Genomic DNA, 20,771 nt, shown 5'->3' with positions numbered 1-20,771 from the left:
AGAGAGAGAGAGAGAGATTACTATGTGTTACGAGGAGAGTGTTTTACACTCATGTTGCCCCGCCTCATAACCATGTGTAGATATACCACGTCTTTAGTCTTGGACACACACACACACACACACACACACACACACACACACACACACACACACACACACACACACACACACAGTTGCTCAAGCCAGACTGTGTGTGTGTGTGTGTGTGTGTGTGTGTGTGTGTGTGGTGTGTGTCAGGAGTTGGATCATAAGGGCGCCGCCCTTCTAGTTCAGGCAAGGTTCACGAAGGAGATTTCCATCTGAATGGAAAGCTTCCCCCCCCCCCCCCACCTCCTCCCCCTGCTCTATGCAGATTTACCCCCCCCCCCCCCCCGGCTATTTTTACCTCCCTCCACCAGGAAAATGTCATGGATGTCTGTCCTGTGTGTGTGTGTGTGTGTGTGTGTGTGGCGACACTGGGGTGGCGTTTGAGGTTGATATGTGGGTTATGGAAGTGGGTTGTTTGTCTAACGTAAGGAGCTGTTAAGTGGGTTGTTGTGTATTATGTAATTCCGTTATGATCTCGCTGTATATCTTTTTGTTCTGTCTTTATGGTTATCTGTGTGTTTGTTATGCCCATTTGTTTAACGGGATATATATATGACTTTTCGTGGTGTCCTCCGACTGCTCCATATATGCGAGGGTTGAGTCCATTGACAGCAGGTTGACCCCTGTATACCACATCGCTCCAATTCATTCTATCCCGTGCGGGCCTTCCACCTTCCTGCATGTTTAGGCCCCGAACACTCAAAATCTACTTTCCCTCCATCCCTCCATTTTTCTAGGAAGACTCCTCACTTGGCTTCTGCTTCTGTCCCCTGCTTCAAGAAAGTGATATGATAGAAGGGGAGGATTACCAGCTCTCTCTCCCTCCATGCTCCCACCCCTCATAGTCACCGTCTGCCACACGCAGGTGGGGTAACGTGTGCAGGTGTTGTCAACCCACGCTGTCCCCACGGGTAATGAATTATTAATATGGTCATTTAAATGAGGTGATGGGTGGGGGAGGAGGGGTGGACGAACGGGGAATAAATCACCCACAGGGTCGTTTGGCGACGTCTACCATGACTTGTCTCATTGGGTCAGTACACCAGGCTAAAGTAGCAGTTGTGTGTCAGTCAGTCAGGTGTTTGGTGGCTGGCGGATACAGAGAGAGAGAGAGAGAGAGAGAGAGAGAGAGAGAGAGAGAGAGAGAGAGGTGAGGCAAGACGAGGGAGAGTCATTTTTCATCTCGTGTGAAGATGGAGTGTTGGTGAGAGGCTCGTTCGTGTGCTGTAGGAAAACGTGTGTTCAGTTGGAGAACAAGTGGACTTGAGAGAGGAGATGCTTATCTCTCGGTGGATTGGATGATGTGGTTATGGGTTGGGTTAAGCAGCTGGGCGTGGCCTGTCGTGTCCTACTGGTCAGTGGAGAGGGTCACAGGTAAGTCTTTGGGGAATTATAATTGCACAGGAGGTGAGCAGCGGTGCCGAAGGTAGGTTGGGGGAAATGAAGATGGTGATGATGATGATGATGAAGATGATGATGGGGGAAGGAAGAGGGATAATGATGATGATGTTGATGATGACGATATTAATGATATAATCATGATAATGATAATGTTAATAACTGTAACAATAAATGATAATGATACAACGAGAACAGCTACTACTACTTCTATCACTACAACTGTTACCACCACTACAGCTACTACTACCACTATTACTACTGCTACTACTACTACTACCACCTCAACTACTACTACTACTACTACAACTACTACTTCTACTACTACTACTAATGATGATGATTATAATGATAATAATAATAATAATAATAATAATAATAATAATAATAATAATAATAATAATAATGATAATAATAGTAATAATAATAATAGTAACGATGATAATGATAATAGTAAGGAGAAGTAGTAAAGATGAGGTCAGGTCAGGTCACGGTGATGTGACTTAGGGAGGTCATGGTGTCGCGGTCAGTGCTGGTATTCGGGCCAAACCTTCGACCACCTGATGGAGGAGGAGCTGGGGGGTCAGGCTGGGTTAAAACTGGCGTTAGAGAGAAGTGGGAGGAAATAAGCTGCGTGTGCAGGGGAAATGTGGTGGCCAGGGGACACGTTTCTTGAATGTGGTGTCATACAGAGAGGAGGAGGAGGAGGGAATTGGTGTCACATTAGGTTGTTAGTGGTTAGAGGGACGATGGTTTGTTGTCAGAATGCGACGGGATTCAATCAGCAACGGATGTTCGGGTTCTAACGAGGCTGTTTGGTTGAGCAGGAGGGAAACTAGTAGATTCGTGTGTGGTTAGTAGAAAGGTATAGTGTGGTGGTGGAGATCGCTCGTAGAGCACTGTTATAAGTGAATCATGCTGTCCCCTCCAAGTGGTAGTGAATCAAGTCCTGATTCACACACTCTCTCTCTCTCTCTCTCTCTCTCTCTCTCTCTCTCTCTCTCTCTCTCTCTCTCTCTCTCTCTCTCCCCATCTGGGCGAATGAGGAATGCGTGAGACGTGAATTAAGGGAGAGGAGGGAGAGGAAGTGTGGTGGAGAAAGACAGGGGAGAAGAAATAGGATTATCTTCCCACAGGGGGAGGACCGAGCGTAAAGAGGAAAGACTGGGAGACATATTTTTTTTCCCTCCCATCCCTCGTGAGCTGGTTGGTAAATGTCCGGAAGCACATTTTCTTTTCTTCAAAGAAAATTCCTACGTGGGTTGATTCGTGCGCTGAGTTGAGAGGGGTGTCTCGTGTGTTTGTATTTAATATATTCGTTAATTTCCCCCCCTTGAAGAATGGCCCGACCGATCGCCGTTTTCTTTACTCTGCTCGTTATTCTCCTCCGCTTTTATCTCGAGATGTGTTGATGACCATTTCATGATGCGTTGGTGAGGGAGGCTGGGTGTTCCCGAACTGGCTGAACACGACGGTGCGATCTTGAACACGACGGTACGATCCTTGAACACGACGGTACGATCCTTGAACACGACGGTACGATCCTTGAACACGACGGTGCGATCCTTGAACACGACGGTGCGATCTTTGAGCACGACGGTACGATCCTTGAAGACGACGGTGCGATCCTTGAACACGACGGTACGATCCTTGAACACGACGGTACGATCCTTGAGCACGACGGTACGATCCTTGAGTACGACGGTGCCCAGCCTCATAATGGTAAGGCCAAGAGTTACGCCACCATAACCAAGGGTCGTACTCAGAGTTCGAACCCTCGTCTTGAAGGGTCGAACCCTCGTACTCAAGGGTTTTTTTCTTTGCTTTGTTCTTTTGCAGCGAAGACTGATGCTCTGGCTTCCTCTCCTTACTAAGTGAACGCCGCGAAAATAACACTTTCATGAATTTACGAGTGTACTAAAATACTTTCGGACGATATATATATATATATATATATATATATATATATATATATATATATATATATATATATATATATATATTATATATTCCAAGATGTACGTAGATAAACAGAAGTGTATTTTGGGCTTATTTTAAGATATGTGGAGAGTGTTTCCAAGTTATACTTTACATCAGTGGCTTTGGCTCATCATTTTTATGTCGGAATTCCTCTTGAGATAACGGACCATTTTGACGATTTATTATCATTAATTTTGATGGCTTTTTGATACGAAAAACCATCTCGATTATACGACCTCCTCACGGTCGACCAGCTATATACCGGATGGCATTTCCGAAGGAGTCGCGAGCGGTTTTATTACCGTACGTCTGCTTCGGTTTTCCAACAGTGATATTTACCGCGCGACCATTTTTCGCCGCTCGGCCATATTTCCACTGAGGGGGTGACACTGCTTGTTGCGTGCCACCATTGACGCCTTCCCAGAACTTTGTGGCGAGACCTGGGGACGTCCTGGCCGCTCACACGAGACCTGGAGGGTGTCCTTTGCCGCTTACGAGACTTGGAGGTGTCCTTGCCGCTCACGAGACCTGGAGGTGTCTTAGCCTCTCACGAGACCTGGAGGTGTCCTCGCCTCTCACGAGACCTGGGGGCGTCCTCGCCGCTCACGAGACCTAGGGGCGTCCTCGCAGCGAAGGAGGGAGGAACACAAGACGAGAGAGACAGGGGAAGTGAGGGAGGGAGGAGTTGGGTGAGGATTGTGGGATTGGTGTGGATTGGCGGGCCGGGAGAGAGAGAGAGAGAGAGAGAGAGAGAGAGAGAGAGAGAGAGAGAGAGAGAGAGAGAGAGAGAGAGAGCGAACAAAGCCCTGATGATAGACGAAAAGGGATTAGAGAAGAAAACGCAGGATTATGTTAATCGAGGAAAGCGGGAAGAAAGTGCTAAGACACGATAGAGCGACAGAAGAAAACGGAAGCGAAGGGAAAATTGGAAATTGGTGGTCAGAACTATATAAAAAAAATCTATTTCGCTGGGAGACAAGTGGAAATATTCCCTGGGTCGACCGAAAACAAATCCTGTTCGAACTCAGAATGTTGGCAAATGTGTGTGTGTGTATATGTATGTATGTGTGTTTGTGTGTGTGTGTGTGTGTGTGTGTGTGTGTGTGTGTGTGTGTGTGTGTTTTATGGGGAGAGAGGTTTACACTCGTGTTGCCTCGTTTATTAAACTTCATATGTACCATGTCTTTGCTCTTGTGTGTACACATGCATAGACACCATCTTAAACCCATTTATCGACCAGCCTCGAGGGACAGATGAACACCTTGGGTTAGGTTTGGGCTGACTGCCGTGCCCAGGATTCGAACCCGTCCCAGTTTGATACTAGGCAGGCCCGTGCTGGCTTATGGTCAGTAATGCTAACTACTACACCGCAGAGGCACCGTGGTGTGTGTGTGTGTATGTGTGTGTGTGTGTGTGTGTGTGTTAAGGTGATTGTAAAGTACGTGAAATTCAAGTTTATATGATGGTTTTTGCGACTTGCAGAGTTCAGATGTCGTAAAAATGCGGAAGGAGAGTTTGTGTGCGAAATGTAGAGTTAATGTGTCAATGTGTAATGGGAAGTTTGAGTGGCGTAACGTAACACAGTGACACTTAAAACATTTTTTTTTTGGTTTTGTGTGTTGCGTCTTGTGTTTCTGATGGTGCACGTCGTCCAGTGTTCTACTGCACGTGCGTGCTGGTGCGCGCGTGCAGCCGTACCGTATTGCACGGGGTTCCAGTGCGCGCGGCACCCCCCACCCTCCCGCACCCCCCTCCCCTTCCAGCATCTGGAATGGGGTGGAGGTTGCCCCCCCCCCTGGTGAAGGAAACAAGGATACAGGTATTGTATTTCCAGGTGGCACGTGTTCTTGGACGACGTGAGGTGTGGCACGTGGTGCATTGCCGTGCACGTGGTAGCGATGTCTGGCCTTTGCCATTAAGCTTAGCCAGCTGAAGCTGTTGCAGTGGTTTTCTCAAAGTCTCGCTGGTCTTTTCCGGGCATCCGCTAAGGGCGCGAGTGTGGATTGTAAGACCACGGAAAAGATTTTCGTGGTCGACTTGCCATGTAGACTACATTATTCTTTTTGATGTGTGGTCTTTTATATATTTTTACTTTTGGTCTGTTTTATACAAATTTTTTTTCTTCCCAGTTTTCCTTCGCGTTTTAGCCGGCCATACGTATCACGTTTTTTGTTGTATGAATATTTATAATCAGTAATACTGACGACTTGAAAGTTTTTGATTATTCTTACGTTAAAAAAAAGAAGAAAAACTGTCTCCATCTGTAAAATCCAGCATACGTTGTGGAATTTTCTTTTAATCAGTTGTAAAATTCAACATATATACAAAAGGAAATTTATTTTGACGGGTTTTAATGATTCTGGAGGAGAGGTGAGCCATCTCTTGTTATCTGGCCAGGGGTTTAGAGGTGGTGTGGGCTTCCCTATGTGGTTCTTTCCTCTTCCCTCTTGTGGAGGGAGAGATTTCATGGCTTTTAAAGTCTCGTTTCCATTAGTGAGCCTCGTGCTCTGTGTAGTTTGCTAGGCGTGTGTGGTAAAGGGGAGAGTGTGGTAGGGGGTGTTGTGGTGTGGAGTGTGGTGGTGTGATGGTGGCTGGTGTGTGGTGGTGGTAAAGGTTTGTGTGTGGCTGGCGTGTGGTGGTGGCTGTGGCTGGTGTGTGATGGTGGTAGCTGGTGTGTGATGGTGGTAGCTGGTGTGTGGTGGTGGCTGTGGCTGGTGTGTGATGGTGGTAGCTGGTGTGTGGTGGTGGCTGTGGCTGGTGTGTGGTGGTGGCTGTGGCTGGTGTGTGATGGTGGTAGCTGGTGTGTGGTGGTGGCTGTGGCTGGTGTGTGGTGGTGGCTGTGGCTGGTGTGTGGTGGCTGTGGCTGGTGTGTGGTGGTGGCTGTGGCTGGTGTGTGGTGGTTTTAGCTTGTTTGTGGTGGCGGTGGCTGTGTGTGATGGTGGCTGGTGTGTGGCTGTGTGTGATGGTGGCTGGTGGCTGGTGTGTGGCTGTGTGTGATGGTGGCTGGTGGCTGGTGTGTGGCTGTGTGTGATGGTGGCTGGTGGCTGGTGTGTGGCTGTGTGTGATGGTGGCTGGTGTGTGGCTAGTGTGTGGTGTGTTGTGCTGGATAAAGACTGTATCAGACAGTCATACGTTTGAAGAAAACGGAATATGACACGTTCTAGGTCTTGACATACTCCCATGTTCTTTGGACGTGGTAGCATGGCACACTATACCGTTGCTCAGGCTCGTGGCGACGAATTATTATGAGCACTGCGTGATTCCGATGTGGACATTCAACCCTTGGGAATGTGGACATGACGTGCGTTCCTTAATCCTTGGACGCTAGCTAGGTTGTTCGTCGGCTGAGAGAGAGAGACGCGCGCGCGCTGCGTTTTGGTCCCCCCTTGGCCTCTTGGCACGGTTCGCGGGGCTTCGCTCTTGGGGGGGGGGGGGTTGGGGGGGTTTCCTTATGCTGATTACGTGGTTTGGAAGGGGGGGGGGGAGGCTAAGTTGATTACCGCGGAGGATGTCAAAAGGCTTCTCTAATGGATGTCTTAGGTAGACTAATATTCTCTCTCTCTCTCTCTCTCTCTCTCTCTCTCTCTCTCTCTCTCTCTCTCTCTCTCTCTCTCTCTCTCTCTCTCTCTCGTTTCATCTTTGGGGTTAGCTGGACGTATACCTTACGATGGTTTCCGAAGGTCTTCTACTACTATCCCCCCCCCCCCCTTTAGAATTCAGTGTGGGACTTTCCCTGTAAATGTACCACCCCATAAGGGTCAGGTCAAAGGTCACGATCCTAATACCCAGGGGGGGTCATACTGCTTGATGAGAGGCCAAGGGTATTCTTGTAGAACTGTAGAAGTAGCTACAGTCGTCTGTGTCGTCAGGAGTAAAGAATTACTGGATTACCATGTTGTTAGTGGTCTCGATTTGCATTGTACAAATTCGTTTTTGGGTGAAAAAAAACCCAGAAAAGTTCAGGTCTTGTGTTTATATATCGTCTGTTTCCTATAATTGTCTATTTTTTACGTTAACTAGAGTCAATTTTTTTTCCTAGTTGTCCTAAATTGGGAAAGAATTCAGATGTGTATTTGTGATATTTTATAATTATGTTATAATGTCCAGCACAGTATAGCCAGAGACGTTTTTCTGTGCTCAATTATTTTGGGATTTTACTTTCAGGTTTACGATTAGGTAAGACACCCGTTTTCTTAAGGTACCGACTGGTTTGTGTGACTCCCGTTTTTCTTTCTCTGTACTTGAGTTTGGCTGACGCAACCTTTTTTTTTTTTTGTCGTCTTCCAGGTTCGAACCCCAGATTCCGATGATCCCACAGGGGCGCTGCACCCTAGAAGAAGTCTGGTAAGTGCCAGTTACAGTTTTCTCTTCCCTCCTGAACTCACACCATTTTCAACGCACACACAACTTAAAAGCAATATTATTAGTTGTAAGCAACCTCAACCCTGTTTCTCTCCTCTTTTCTCCATTACCGGTTTATTTATTGCTATTAAGGTGATTTATTTATTGTTATTGAGGTGATTACACCCAGCAAGGTATTTACAGACTGAATGTATTATTTTGTCTCGTTACAACATCGTTTACCACAACCTCGTATTTAACCGAAGGTCACTATAAGTCTGGTTGTTAAATGCTCTCAAACTGTACCCTTACCGCGCATCCAGACCTACCTACTTACCTACAACGCCCCATTTTCCATAAAGAAAACGTGTTTCCACCTTCAGTCAAATCTTTTTCTCTCATGACCGACTCCTATTTTTACGAAGCTCTGATGTTCAGCCTTCTGGAAACTCATTTTTGTCCCGCCTTTTGAACGTTCGTTCAGTTCGCATCACACGAAATTTCACTGATTTGACCTTTTTCTTCTTAATAAAGCTGTCGGTTTAGTTGGGTCAGTGTTGTGTGTGTGTGTGTGTGTGTGTGTGTGTGTGTGTGTGTGTGTGTGTGTGTGTGTGATCTCGCTGTGATGATGGGGAAGCGTTACCCATTCGGTGTTGTGACGTAATTGTCGGTCAAATAGGGAGATACCAAAAGATGAGGAGGTCGTTGTTCGCGCGCGCGCGCGTGCAACTGCGCGCCCTGGGGGACGGGTTCGACAAGGGGGGAACAGACCCGGGTCCCAAGGTCTGTTTTTCATGGGTGAGAATTACTCCACTTCCGCGTTGAGGGCGAGACTGGGAGTGGATTTTGTGGTTTATAGGCAAACCGCTGAACGTTAACGCGAATTGCTCTGTCGTGCAGCCAAATACTTCGTCTCAAGGTTCACGGAAGGTTGTGGGAGGGGGAAAGGGTGCGTTGAGGGAGGTTGTGGGAGGGGGAAGGGTGCGTTGAGGGAGGTTGTGGGAGGGAAGGGTGCGTTGAGGAAGGTTCTGGGAGGGAGAAGGGTGCGTTGAGGGAGGTTGTAGGAAGGGGGAAGGGTGCGTTGAGGGAGGTTGTGGGAAGGGGAAGGGTGCGTTGAGGGAGGTTGTGGGAGGGAAGGGTGCGTTGAGGGAGGTTGTGGGAGGGAAGGGTGCGTTGAGGAAGGTTGTAGGGGGAGGGAAGGGTGCGTTGAGGAAGGTTCTGGGAGGGAGAAGGGTGCGTTGAGGAAGATTGTGGTAGGGGAAGGGAAGGGTGCGTTTAAGGAAGGTGTAGATACCCAGGAGGTGAGATTAGAGTGCGTGTGGATTATTAGGGAACAAGGTGGTAGTTAGAGACCGTTAGGGTGCGTTAGAGGACGAAGAGTTAGTTGCGAGATTATCAACGAATCCAGGGAAGGTGTGTGTGTGTGTGTGTGTGTGTGTGTGTGTGTTTTGCTTTTTTTGTAGGCCAAGAATTTTTTAGACTTAACAGTATTGTTTCAGATTAGCCGGACTGGAACAGTTTCTGGTGCCTTTGGTGGAAGAGAAGGCCTGAATGGGAAAGGAAGAGAGGAATGGTCCTGGGAAAGAAGGGAGGAGGGGATTATTACATAAAGGAAAAGTATAGGAGAATAGGAACGTCTGGGAAAGAGATTAGGATCCGTCTCGTAATACTAGTTGGTAAACGAAGAAGAAAACGTGGAAGAAAACGAAAGGACGTTGATTAATGCCAAGGGTTATTACAACCAGCAGCAGTCCAGCACTGGGTCATGGCGTGGCTAACTTGTGATTGTGGAAGATAACAGGAAAATGGAGGTTAGTGTGGTCTGAGTGGGAGGGATTGCATAGTACTGTATTTCAAGGTTAACCTTGAGTCCCTTGCAGTATAGGGACAGATCTTATCCCTTCTACTTTAAGGGTCACCCTCAGCTGATCTATTTTGCATGTGTGAAATTATTGTTATCTAGTTTTCTGCACTTTCCTTCGTCTACCCTTTATTTCTCATTCCTCCCACCTTCTTAAATGCCATTCTCTTAACGTTTTCTTTAACTTTGTCTCCGTTTTTCCTCTCTCTCTGCTCTCTCATCATCTCCTCCCTCCCACATCCCTGACCGCTTCTCTCCCTACTCCTCTCTCTTTCTTCTCCCTCCTGGTTAATGACGATGCAGTTGTTTCTAATTGATAGTGAGATTGCCGGTGGGAATGGGTGTCTGTGCCTGTGTCATGGTTGTTTGAAGAGTAGGAGGAGAGGAGAGGAGGAGGAAGAGGAGGCCAGTGCCTGTGTAGTGAAGATACGGGATTGCTTGGGTGGGTGGGTCACTACCTCTGTAGTGAAGATACAGGAATAAGGGAGGTCAAGGGTTGTTAGTCCCTGTGTAGGGGAGTGGGTGTCTCCTTTCCCTACCCTATATCGTTAAAAGAGAATTTGATTAATTGGTGGTTAGGGGAAAAGGATCCATTTTATACACCATTTATGAGAGTGAAGAAGAGGCGTCCTTTATCACATCGTAGTTAGGTCGTAACTTGAGTAGGCACGACACAGCAGAGGTGCCTTATTGAAAAGACACCCCGGGAATGGCCATCCTTGATCCTTATGTGTTGTACTTCAGTGTACTTCACGATGACAATTTCTTTTACACATTTACGTCATGTAAAAGTTTATCTATAATAGGCCATTGCTTGTTGTGTTCACATGTGACATATTACGAGTTGTTAGGTTTGGACTGTTTCCAAGCATGAATTATATGGCCATAGGAATTCGCTTCCATATTTATGACCTTAGTATACGAAAGATTTAAGTTCCTAACGTAATTAATAAGTTCCGCAGTGACTTAACGAAGATTAAGGCCCTCATGATATAATAACATGACCTGGGTCAACCTGGGTCAACCAGTGACCTTATCTTTCGGCGGTATTCGGTGATAACAGAGTATCTTAGCAACCTTCGCCTGACAGGAGGGCATTATGAGCCGCTGGTGTAGTAGCTAGTGGTGGTACGAGTGTCGGAGCCAGCAATGGTCGCCAGAGATAGTGTTAGCCAGGCAGTGTTGTGCGTCCCTTGGGGGTGTGATCGCCAGCAGGATGGTCCGTCCAAGGTTATGCTCATGAAAATTAGCTGTCGCATGTTGTTATTGGTTCTGGTGCTTCTGCCACTGGATGGGTCTGATGGCGTGGCCCCTCCCCCCCGTGTGTGTGTGTGCTGGTGGCTTGGGTGATTGCGGGAGAGAGAGAGAGAGAGAGAGAGAGAGAGAGAGAGAGAGAGAGAGAGAGAGAGAGAGAGAGAGAGAGAGAGATTTCAAGAAGGTTGACGGCTGAGTATGTACAGAATTCACTCTGTTAGACATGTTGGATGAGGCCTGTATACGGTACATGGGTATTTAACAGACACATACCCACGTTCATGTGTAAACATAAAGCTAATGTGTTGGAACAAAAAAAAAAAAAAGATATTGATCGTTTGACTTCCAATGATGATCTTAGGGTGATTTTTTATGATAATAAAGATCGACTCCAGCACCAGCGGGATTCGAACCGCCACCAGTAGACTGGGGAGGGGGCAGGGCAGTCTCATTACGACGAGACGGGCTGATGTGCTTAGAAAAAATAAATGACTTTACTCGATTGGAATCGTGACCTTGCTCGCCCAGTTCTTGGAAGACACCCAGTAACAAGTCATATTTTTTTTATGGCAAGCAAACACGACAAACTGGTGCCAGATTACGATTGTGTGGTACAGTTCTTTCAAAACGCATCCGTCTCCCGATGTAAGGGCATCGGTTCGAGTCTTTCTAGCGGAGGTACGATATATATATATATATATATATATATATATATATATATATATATATATATATATATATATATTTGATGGTCCTCTTGCTTTAGCAAGTGTAAAATAGGAGGGTTACGTTGACCTTGAACTATTATAGAGCCTTCACTTATCAATATGATAATTATTTTCTAAACCAAAAAGAAAAAATCTTGCTGAAAGACATCTTGGCGTTCATACCAGCAGAAGCATTCAGGAACAAAATGGTCCTGAATGAAGAGATTTCAGGTCTGAAGTCACTGAAGGAATGTGCAACTTCTTATTGAGATTCTAAATTAAGCTCGTTGCTCCCATCTCTTCAGCCCTGAATATGAACTTTATATGTGTTAGATGTAAATGGCAGTTTGTCCGTGATGCTTTTAGTATTGTTATGACCCGAGTTCACAGCCACGGACGTAAGTACGTACAGAAACCAGGTCGTGAATGGTACGCAGATATAGCTGAAGGAATAAAGAACTCAGGAAGGAGAAAGAAGAGCATGATTTTAAAAGTTCTTACTTGAGAACGACCGAACGGTCATTTTGAACACGACGGTACGACTACCACTTGGGCGCTGAGCACGACGGTACGACCATTTGATTGTTTTGTAGTTGCAGATGGTCGACAATGAGAAAGAAGTGCCACATCTGAGTGTCAGATAAGGGCACTTGAAGTACCAACCAGTTCGTATTGGACGCCCACAGATAGCATGTGTGTGTGTGTGTGTGTCGATTGCACAGCTGTGGTGGCGAACACCTGTTACAGATAGAAGCATCTGGTGACGTCACCTCCTCCCTAGCACTCGCCCCATCGTTGCCAAATGGTCAGAACTGTAGTTGCAAAATATCCTCCACAGACCACAGTATTAAGGTCTGTCGAAAACGCATGGGAATGGGACCTCTCCATAATTTCATCTCTCCCCCCTTCCATGTACGGTGGTCTCAACGGGAGCCTGGGGGGGAGATAGATAGATAGATAGATAGAGAGAGAGAGAGAGAGAGAGAGAGAGAGAGAGAGAGAGAGAGAGAGAGAGAGAGAGAGAGAACTTCCCTCATTGCCATCCCATGTTGAATTATCAGCCATGCACGACATCCTTACACCGGCGATATGGCTGGGATCATTGTTATACGCTCATGATGGCCTTCCGTGTCAGACATGAAGACGTAGAGTGGTGCTATAGTCAGGAACAAGCGGGAGGCATGGGTAGAGGCATTACACCAGCCTGGACAATGGCTATAGCGTTCTCTGTTGGCATAACTTTCCAGGAAATAAAACACTGCGGGTTTTGGATGTGCTGATGTATTTTTTTTCCCCTCTCTCCATTTTTTTTAAAAATATTTTTTAGGTGCGATTGTTTTTCAAAAATTATTCGGGGTGGATTATATACGAATTTCGCCATTGGGTTATTTGGAGTTTCGTGAAGTCGGATATATTATACGTATTTTGATTGGTCCTCTAGATTCGTTATGTAAGCCTGAAATATATATATATATATTTGTTGTTTGTTGGTGGCAGCGGCTTCCAATATCCTGACCAGATAGGCGATATTGGACCCAGACCCGACCACAGTGACGAATATTCCCTAAATGACGCAGAGGTTTGGTCAGGTAATGTGTACCTGTGTGATTACCATTTCCTTATAACAACTGGGGAGGGAGTGACCATTTCTATATGACCTGTTTTTAAGGTTCGTGTGTGTGTGTGTGTGTGTGTGTGTGTGTGTGTGTGTGTGTGTGTGTGTTGGACGTATTGGGAGAGCTGTACGCTTATGGGATCCCCATCTTTTTAAGATGTCATTTTTGTCCACACATGTCATTTCCCTGTGCTTGAAGAAACAGTCAGCTCGAATCATTTCACCTCGCGTGTCGTATATGTTCACTAGTCTGTCATTAGTGAAGCGTTCTTGTACATCTTTCTTTTCCTGAATTTCATGTTTGGCTTTGTGATGTATATGATTTCTGTATATTTGGAAGATTCCATCACTATTTGACATCGGTGTAACTTTTCAAGTTGTCATGTCTTGGATCCCTCACGCTTGTCCCTCACGCTTGTCTTCGTCTCTTATGGATCATCTTTCTTTTTTTCAAATACAGTTTCAATTGGTGATGTTTTGGGGGAGATTTGGTTGTAGTTGTGTTTCCTCGTGTGAACACAGCAGGCTGATGGCCCATAACAGCTCTCAAAGCTAATATTAACGCTGTTATAACCACACAAGAAGTTTTTAACACTGCCATCACCGCACACCAAGCCACCGCTGCTGTCATAACCGCACAACAACGCAGAAATATGATCAAACCAAGCCACCGGATGTCATAACCACAGAACAAGCAGTCCTAACCAATTCACCGCCAGTGACCCCACACATCGAACGACCTTAACCTAACATGTCTTATTCCCTGGACGTTTCCCCTCCACAGGGGTCAAAGGTCAGGACATTAGCATTGTCTGAGAGGTTCAAACACGGATAATGGAAACATATCGGTTTGTGTTAGATGTTTTCTCCGTGCCCGGAGGCTTCGTAAACGAACGGCGCCGCTTCGAATCTTCCCCGCGAACGGTTTCTGGATCGAGCCCGGATGCGTGTGTTTCATACATATCCAGTTGTGTCGAGTTTCCAACTGATGCTCCTAACTCGATTGTTGTCATAGCAACAGTTGTGGTGGATGGTGGGTCATCATTCACCATTTTCTTCTTCATTTTTCTCCTCCTTTTCCTTGCCTCTGAGAAGTTTGTGTGTGTATGTGTGTGTGTGTGTGTGTGGGTGTGTGTGTGTGTGTGTGTGTAAGATGAGATGAATTGCCTCACGCCATATATATTTAGATTCATGAGGTTTGTGATGATTGGGGAAGCATTTTGTAAAGTCAAGTAGTTACTGATATTTGATTTAGATGCAGGAAAGACAGTTGCATTATATATTTCACCGTTCGTATAGGTAGTTGTCTCGAGGGTGGATTTTATCCTACAGAAGAGGCATGGGATCCAGTTAGATTTTAGTCTGTGTTTTGAAATCATGTCCGATCTACTGGTAGATTCTAGTGTGTAGATCATGGTTGGTAGATCTTTAGAACGCTGCGCACAGTAGCATTGGCGGGGGTTCAGATACCTCCCACAAAAGGAAGGTGAATAGATTTCTTTTACCAGCACTCGCGATCGAACTTGGACCCATAAATACGTTGCGTCAACTCCCTCGATGATTTCTCCTCAGCTCTCGACCCCACCTGACCCACCTTTTTATACGTATTTCATTACAAACTTCAGATAATGGCAGAAGGGTTTCCGAAACCTCATAGACCTCATTCAACACGAAGGACCTCCGGGGTATATACATACGAGTAACTCATAATGGAAGGAAGAATGCTGTATAGACACAGTGACACAGGGAGGTAACTAACTCGAAATGAAAGATGTATCTATATTTATTTTTTTTTTTTTTTGGGGGGGGGAGGAGAATACCTTCAACACAGGGAGGGAGGGGAGAGAGGGAACTGTAGGAAATGAAGAATTGATGTTGTGTGTTCAATCAAGAAGAAGGTAATATCTCTTCGTGTGGAGAGGCCAGGTTCCCTCCCAGCCCGCTGGCTGCTCAGTTGACAAATGTCAGAATATTGTTGTCAGGAGACCAGAAAATGTTTTATTTTTTTATTCATAGACCGGAGGATATATATATATATATATATATATATATATATATATATTATATGATTGTTGAAGCTTTTTTTAAAAGCGGCTTCCTGAGTTTATATGTATAATTATTTTTTTTTTATAGATGGGTGAGCTTGAGTGTGAATATTTAAATGTGTTTGTTTGATGAGTAGATTAATAGATAATTGTGTGTTTGGTTACCTATATGTGCATTACAGGGAGAGAGGTTTACACTCGAGTGTACACGTTGTACACTCAAGAGTGTACAACCTCCCTTGCAGTAACAGTCCTCTGGTCAGTCTTGGAACGCCAACAGTGATATACGAAAGGCAGAGAGAGAGAGAGAGAGAGAGAGAGAGAGATAGTAGTAGTAGTAGTAGTAGTAGTAGTAGTAGTTGTAGAAGGGATAACGGGTGAAATACCTTAAGAGTGCATCGTCCTCTTGCGAGACAGGTGTAGCGGATCTGGTCCATCACCTGTGGTGGTACACCACAACTACCACACACACACACACACACACACACACACACACACACACACATGTGACGACTCTCCACCACCACCACCACCACCACAGCACCCTGGGGGAGGTTGAACCCTACCCCATACTTAACATATTTAATAACGTGAATCATTTCTTTCCTCGAGATGGTGTTACTTAATCCTTAAGTGATCATCATTATAAGTTTACATTTCTACTTACAATTACTTTAGTAGCGTAATGTTTGTATTACCTTTCAATTACGTTTAAGTAGGGCCATGTTAATAACGTTAGACTGATTTGTGAGATGAAAATTTAACATTTTCATGGTAATAACACATATTGTTAATGTGGCTTGTATTACCCCGATAGGTCAGGTCACGGGGAAGGGTTGTGGCGATTATTGGGCGTGTTTCATCCTGTCCAAAGCCTTGTTGTTGGTGTTATGTTTGTAATATAAGGCCGTGGTGGCAACAGATATGTTGTGGGCTGGGCTGGGCTATGTTGGAGAGTGTGTAGGGTGTGTGTGTGTGTAAATAAAGCCATTATTGTTTATTCTTGACGCTACGCTAGTGATTACGAAGAGCGAATACTTATTATTATTATTATTATAATAGTAATTATTAGTATTCTAAACTATCTCATGGGGAATTGGGTTTAATATTCGTCTGGGGCGCGCGTTCTCCGGGAATGTGTAAAAGTTTGGGAACTCTGGAAATTCATATAACCTGAAGCTCAGTTTCTAGAGGAAAATATAAACAGATTTGAATGTGTATAATGTGTTGGCCTGACTTTATGTTGTCTGCTCCAGGTGTTGTGTTACACCTGTTAAGTTTAGAGGCACCTTTCACACTGCCTTTTTTTTTACCCTTATTAGTAATATATGTTAATTAGAATATTTAAATTGTGAATTCCCTAGGACACCAGGCATGAAAATTTTTTTGAATGAAATCTTTATATTTTCACTGACGCATTTTTTTTTATATATATACATTTTCGATTTGTCTTGTTTGCGAATGGTTTTACCCACATGTGGATGGGCTTGCAAACCTTATGCCATTTAAGATCGAATTATTTTTAAAAATGTCACGTTTACAGGGCGGGAAAAAATGGATTTTTAATACGAGATGTTCGCTGTTGATGGTGCTAGAGGACGAAGCTCGCTGAACTTAGTCTTTTCCTTAAGCCTAGTTAGGTGAAATTGGTCCTCGATTTCACACAGCTTGTGTGGCCTGAGGGAACACACCACATTTTCTATAGTGTAGCAGATGATGGATGCTGGTGACGTAGCGGCATACGAGACTAGCAATGTTTAGATGATATACGACGTGATTAAGACTGTGGGATTAGTACAGTGGTTGGAGTACAGTGGTCCCATGTCTGTACTGTATCTTGCTTCGCTTTGCGAGAATCTTGTACTACGTTACATGATCCAAGGCTGTAAGATAAACCAATGCTTTACCTTATGTCATAGATTGTTTATTTAGGGTTGATGGTTTGGTAGGGCGAAAAACCCTACACGTGTTCTGTGGATTGGTTGGTCTTTGGTTGATTGATCTGTGTGTGTGTGTATGGTGTCGTGTATGGCCAACCATATTCTGTGGTTGGTGTTGTGGCGGTGTTTGGTTGGTATGTGGTGTGTATGTGTTGGTTTATCGATGTATATTGCTGTTCCCTTGCTGCATGACAGAGTTTTATCTGCCTCTGGCCATTGCAATGCCATCAGTCACCTGTCTGGTTTGAATAGATTTAATTTTTCCCCCGAGTGCAAGCATCGTCACGGTATAAGCCATCCATTCATAATGATTTCTGATTTGAAAAAAAAAAAAGTTTTACTGCGTTGTTTACGGGTTATATTAATTTTCCCTGGAATTTTAAAGGCAATAATGTGAATTATTTGTTTTTATAACTGATTTTCAGTCCTTTTAGGATACCTGGCTTGAGAATGTGTTACGTTTAGTGCGATTGAAATCTATGTTAAATTGTTAAGTAGTTTTTTATTTAGTGTTGAATGGGTATGGTGATGAACTCCAGGTTTTACCGAGTGTTCTCATGGCAAGACTTTTTTCCATTCTTAACGAAGAGACTTATCTTGGGTTCCCTCCCCGCATCTCATACCCTCCACACCTCTCCTCCTTCTTACTCCCCGCCCATTATCCCCCCCCTCTCCCCATATCCCTAAATCCCCTCTTCTCCCCTTGCGCCTCTCCCCTGACTCTTACTCCTCTCCCACCTCTTCCAGCACGATCAGGTTCCAGTCCTAATGACCCGTAATGTCTCAGCAGGTCTATTTTTTGGGGGGAGGGGTGATTTTTTATTAAGGAGGGTGTCCTGGGCTGCAGTTCCTCTTTTATAATCTCGTATTTTAATTGTCTTCCACAAAAAAGATAGCCTGAGGACTAACGAGGTGGCTCTGCGTGTAGTGCCGCGGGAGTGAGGGATGTGGAAGCGATCATTGAGTGATGTTAGATGTTGCCACCATCCATGTGGTTGTCGTGTATGTAGCCACTCGGGTGAGGTGGTGATGTTGGCGAGTACGATCCGTCCCCAGGACGTCGCGCGACGGTTTCGAGATCCGTCGAAGGTGTTGGTTGAGGACGGGGTTGGAACCGATTGGGCATGAGACGTATTGTGTCTTCTTCACCTGGAACAGTTTGACCCCGTTTGACCTGGGGCAATTTGACCAGGTCATGACCTGAGAGAGTTTGGTCTCTCCTCTTTCGAGGACAGTTTCGTCCACCCGCTGAATCGCGATAAAAAATTCGCTTTTGATCAGCGTCGAGTGTTAGTTCTGACGCAGATGCAGACGGACAGACGCAGACGGACAGACACAGACATACGGAGATAACCATTCTAGCGTTCCTGCCTGCTAATACTAGCGGGTGATCATGCATGTAGCACATGTCTAGTGCTCAATACAATTGCCGTGGGAAGACATTAATGACATTGAATGTTTGAGTTTGTGGTAATGATGAGATACATTGGTTGACAGAGAATTTTACATATTACAGGAAGTCTTGGAGCGAAGGCAGACTTGAATAGCTGCCCATTTGCTGTGATTACAGCATTGGTTCTGCACTGTGGTTGGTGTAAAATGGTAATCAGGGAATGCTCGGGGAAGCGTGAATTGGTTGCATCAGCGACGCAACCTTGTTTCGTAATGAAATTCGGCCGACGAAATGGTCAGGCGTATTTGCGTACGTTTGCGAAGACGCGTTTGACGCAGCGACGGAAGTCGTTGATATTTCACGGACGCTTTGCTTGTTTGTAGACGTATTTGTTGTGGGGGGGGGGGTTAGTGGGGATTGTTGGGGGGGAGGTGTTTGACGTACCCTTTCTCCCTCCGCGCGCGCGCGCGGACGCACCAGGGTCATACGTCAGATGGCGGAAGCGGTCGGGAGTACGGCGCGTCGCAGGGGGCCGGGCCACGTCTTATTGATTGTGGCGAGCTATTTGTGGGTCGTAACCTTTGCGAAGCGTTCGTGTGACGGACGGTGTGGGCTTAGGCCCCTTGTACTCCGGCTGGTGGGTCGGAGCCTCCACGGACGGTGTTTCATCCACGGACGGTGTGTTTCAAGGACGTTTGTGTTCCACGGACGATGTGTTCCAAGGACGTTTGTGTTCCACGGACGGTAGGACACACACACACACACACACACACACACACACACACACACACACACACACACACACACACACACACACCCACTGCTGGGTGAGCTGCGGGTTCCCCGCCTCAATAGCGTCCAATCTCCGGTCGGAAATGTATATATTGTGGGACCTTCAAGTTCACTGTCAGGGATCAGGAGATTGAAACTGTAAGGGGGAAGACAGTGTTAGGCAACCGGGACGTGAAACGTGCCTCGCTGAAATGAAACAGGTGAAACCCACATGGGGTTTGAGGACTGGAATGTGAAACCAGAAGGGACGTGAATACGAAACCAGGAAGGAAGGAAGGGCTCCAAAAATGAAACCAGACGAATAGGAAACCAGTGAGAAAGAACAGGTATCTGAAACCAGGGAATGGAACGAGAAAAAGAAACCGGAATGGGAAGAATTGGAATGCGAAATCGGAGTTTGAGAACTATAAAGATATACAGATGGAACACTGGAACGGGAATAGAAACCAGGAACCAGGGATTACCAGAATGAATTATGGACGTGGAATGCGAGACATAAATTTACGAAATTGGCGAATAATTTATCTAAAAGTGGAATCAGACGCTGTTCGTCGGCATTTCTCACGAAAGGAGTCTGGGGAAAAGATATTCTCGGCGATAATGTGGAAATGGGTTGAGGGTTTTTTTTGTTTTTTTAAGCACGCCGTTAATGTCGAGGTCCTAATGCACCTTTTGAGGGGGCGGGGGAGGTAGAATGATGAAGGGCTAGGGCAAGGGTGGGCTGGCTGGCTTCACTTTAGTGGAGAGGGGGGAGGGGAGGGGGGGTTATGGACACGTACCATAACTCCCCAACCCACCACCCCACCCCTTTTTCTCCCTTCCTCCCAGGCTACTTCGATGAGGTGGGTTGTTGCTTTGTCGAGGTGGGTTGGGTGCCTAAGTGGGTCAGGTCTTAGGTCATGCTGTTTGGGCCATGTTTAAACGCCGACCGACGAAGGGTTTTTAAATGGCGTAAACAAGTGGTTACATAACGCTTACATATATATATGTGTGTGTGTGTGTGTGTGTGTGTGTGTGTGTGGCTTCGTTGAACTGAGTCACATTGGACACACGTCCACTGTTTATCAATGAGACAATTAGTGAAGTTGTATGTTATTAATAACCCATTTAGATCGATGATATACGCGATGAAATTGGCATTGGCATGAAATTGGATCCGGGCATGGGATTCGTGGAGTTTGGGGAGGTACTAAATGTGAAATTGGCTGGAAATTGGATGCAGGTATGTGGTTCTTCGAGTATGAAGGTACTAAATGAGAAATTGGGGGTTGTGAGGCGGTGGTCAGTTGGTAATGCGGGAAGCTGAAACAAGAGAACACATCTTCACGTGAATCTTGACGTCACTGAATCGAAATGTC

The 20,771-nt window shown here is 45.7% G+C and overlaps 1 protein-coding gene across 1 annotated transcript in view; it reads left to right on the top strand.

The window, feature by feature from the left end:
• Window positions 1-20,771, top strand: part of LOC139757455 (multiple PDZ domain protein-like) — a 963,136-nt gene that overhangs the window by 490,601 nt on the left and 451,764 nt on the right. The window contains exon 18 of the mRNA XM_071677982.1: window positions 7,753-7,809. Coding sequence (XP_071534083.1) covers window positions 7,753-7,809 — 57 coding nt within the window. The remainder of the gene's footprint in view (window positions 1-7,752; window positions 7,810-20,771) is intronic.

Source organism: Panulirus ornatus, chromosome 26 (assembly GCF_036320965.1).
Source record: "Panulirus ornatus isolate Po-2019 chromosome 26, ASM3632096v1, whole genome shotgun sequence".
Taxonomy (NCBI): domain Eukaryota; kingdom Metazoa; phylum Arthropoda; class Malacostraca; order Decapoda; family Palinuridae; genus Panulirus; species Panulirus ornatus.
The sequence above is the reverse complement of the archived record's forward strand: the minus strand, read 5'-3'. Positions and strand labels throughout refer to the sequence as shown.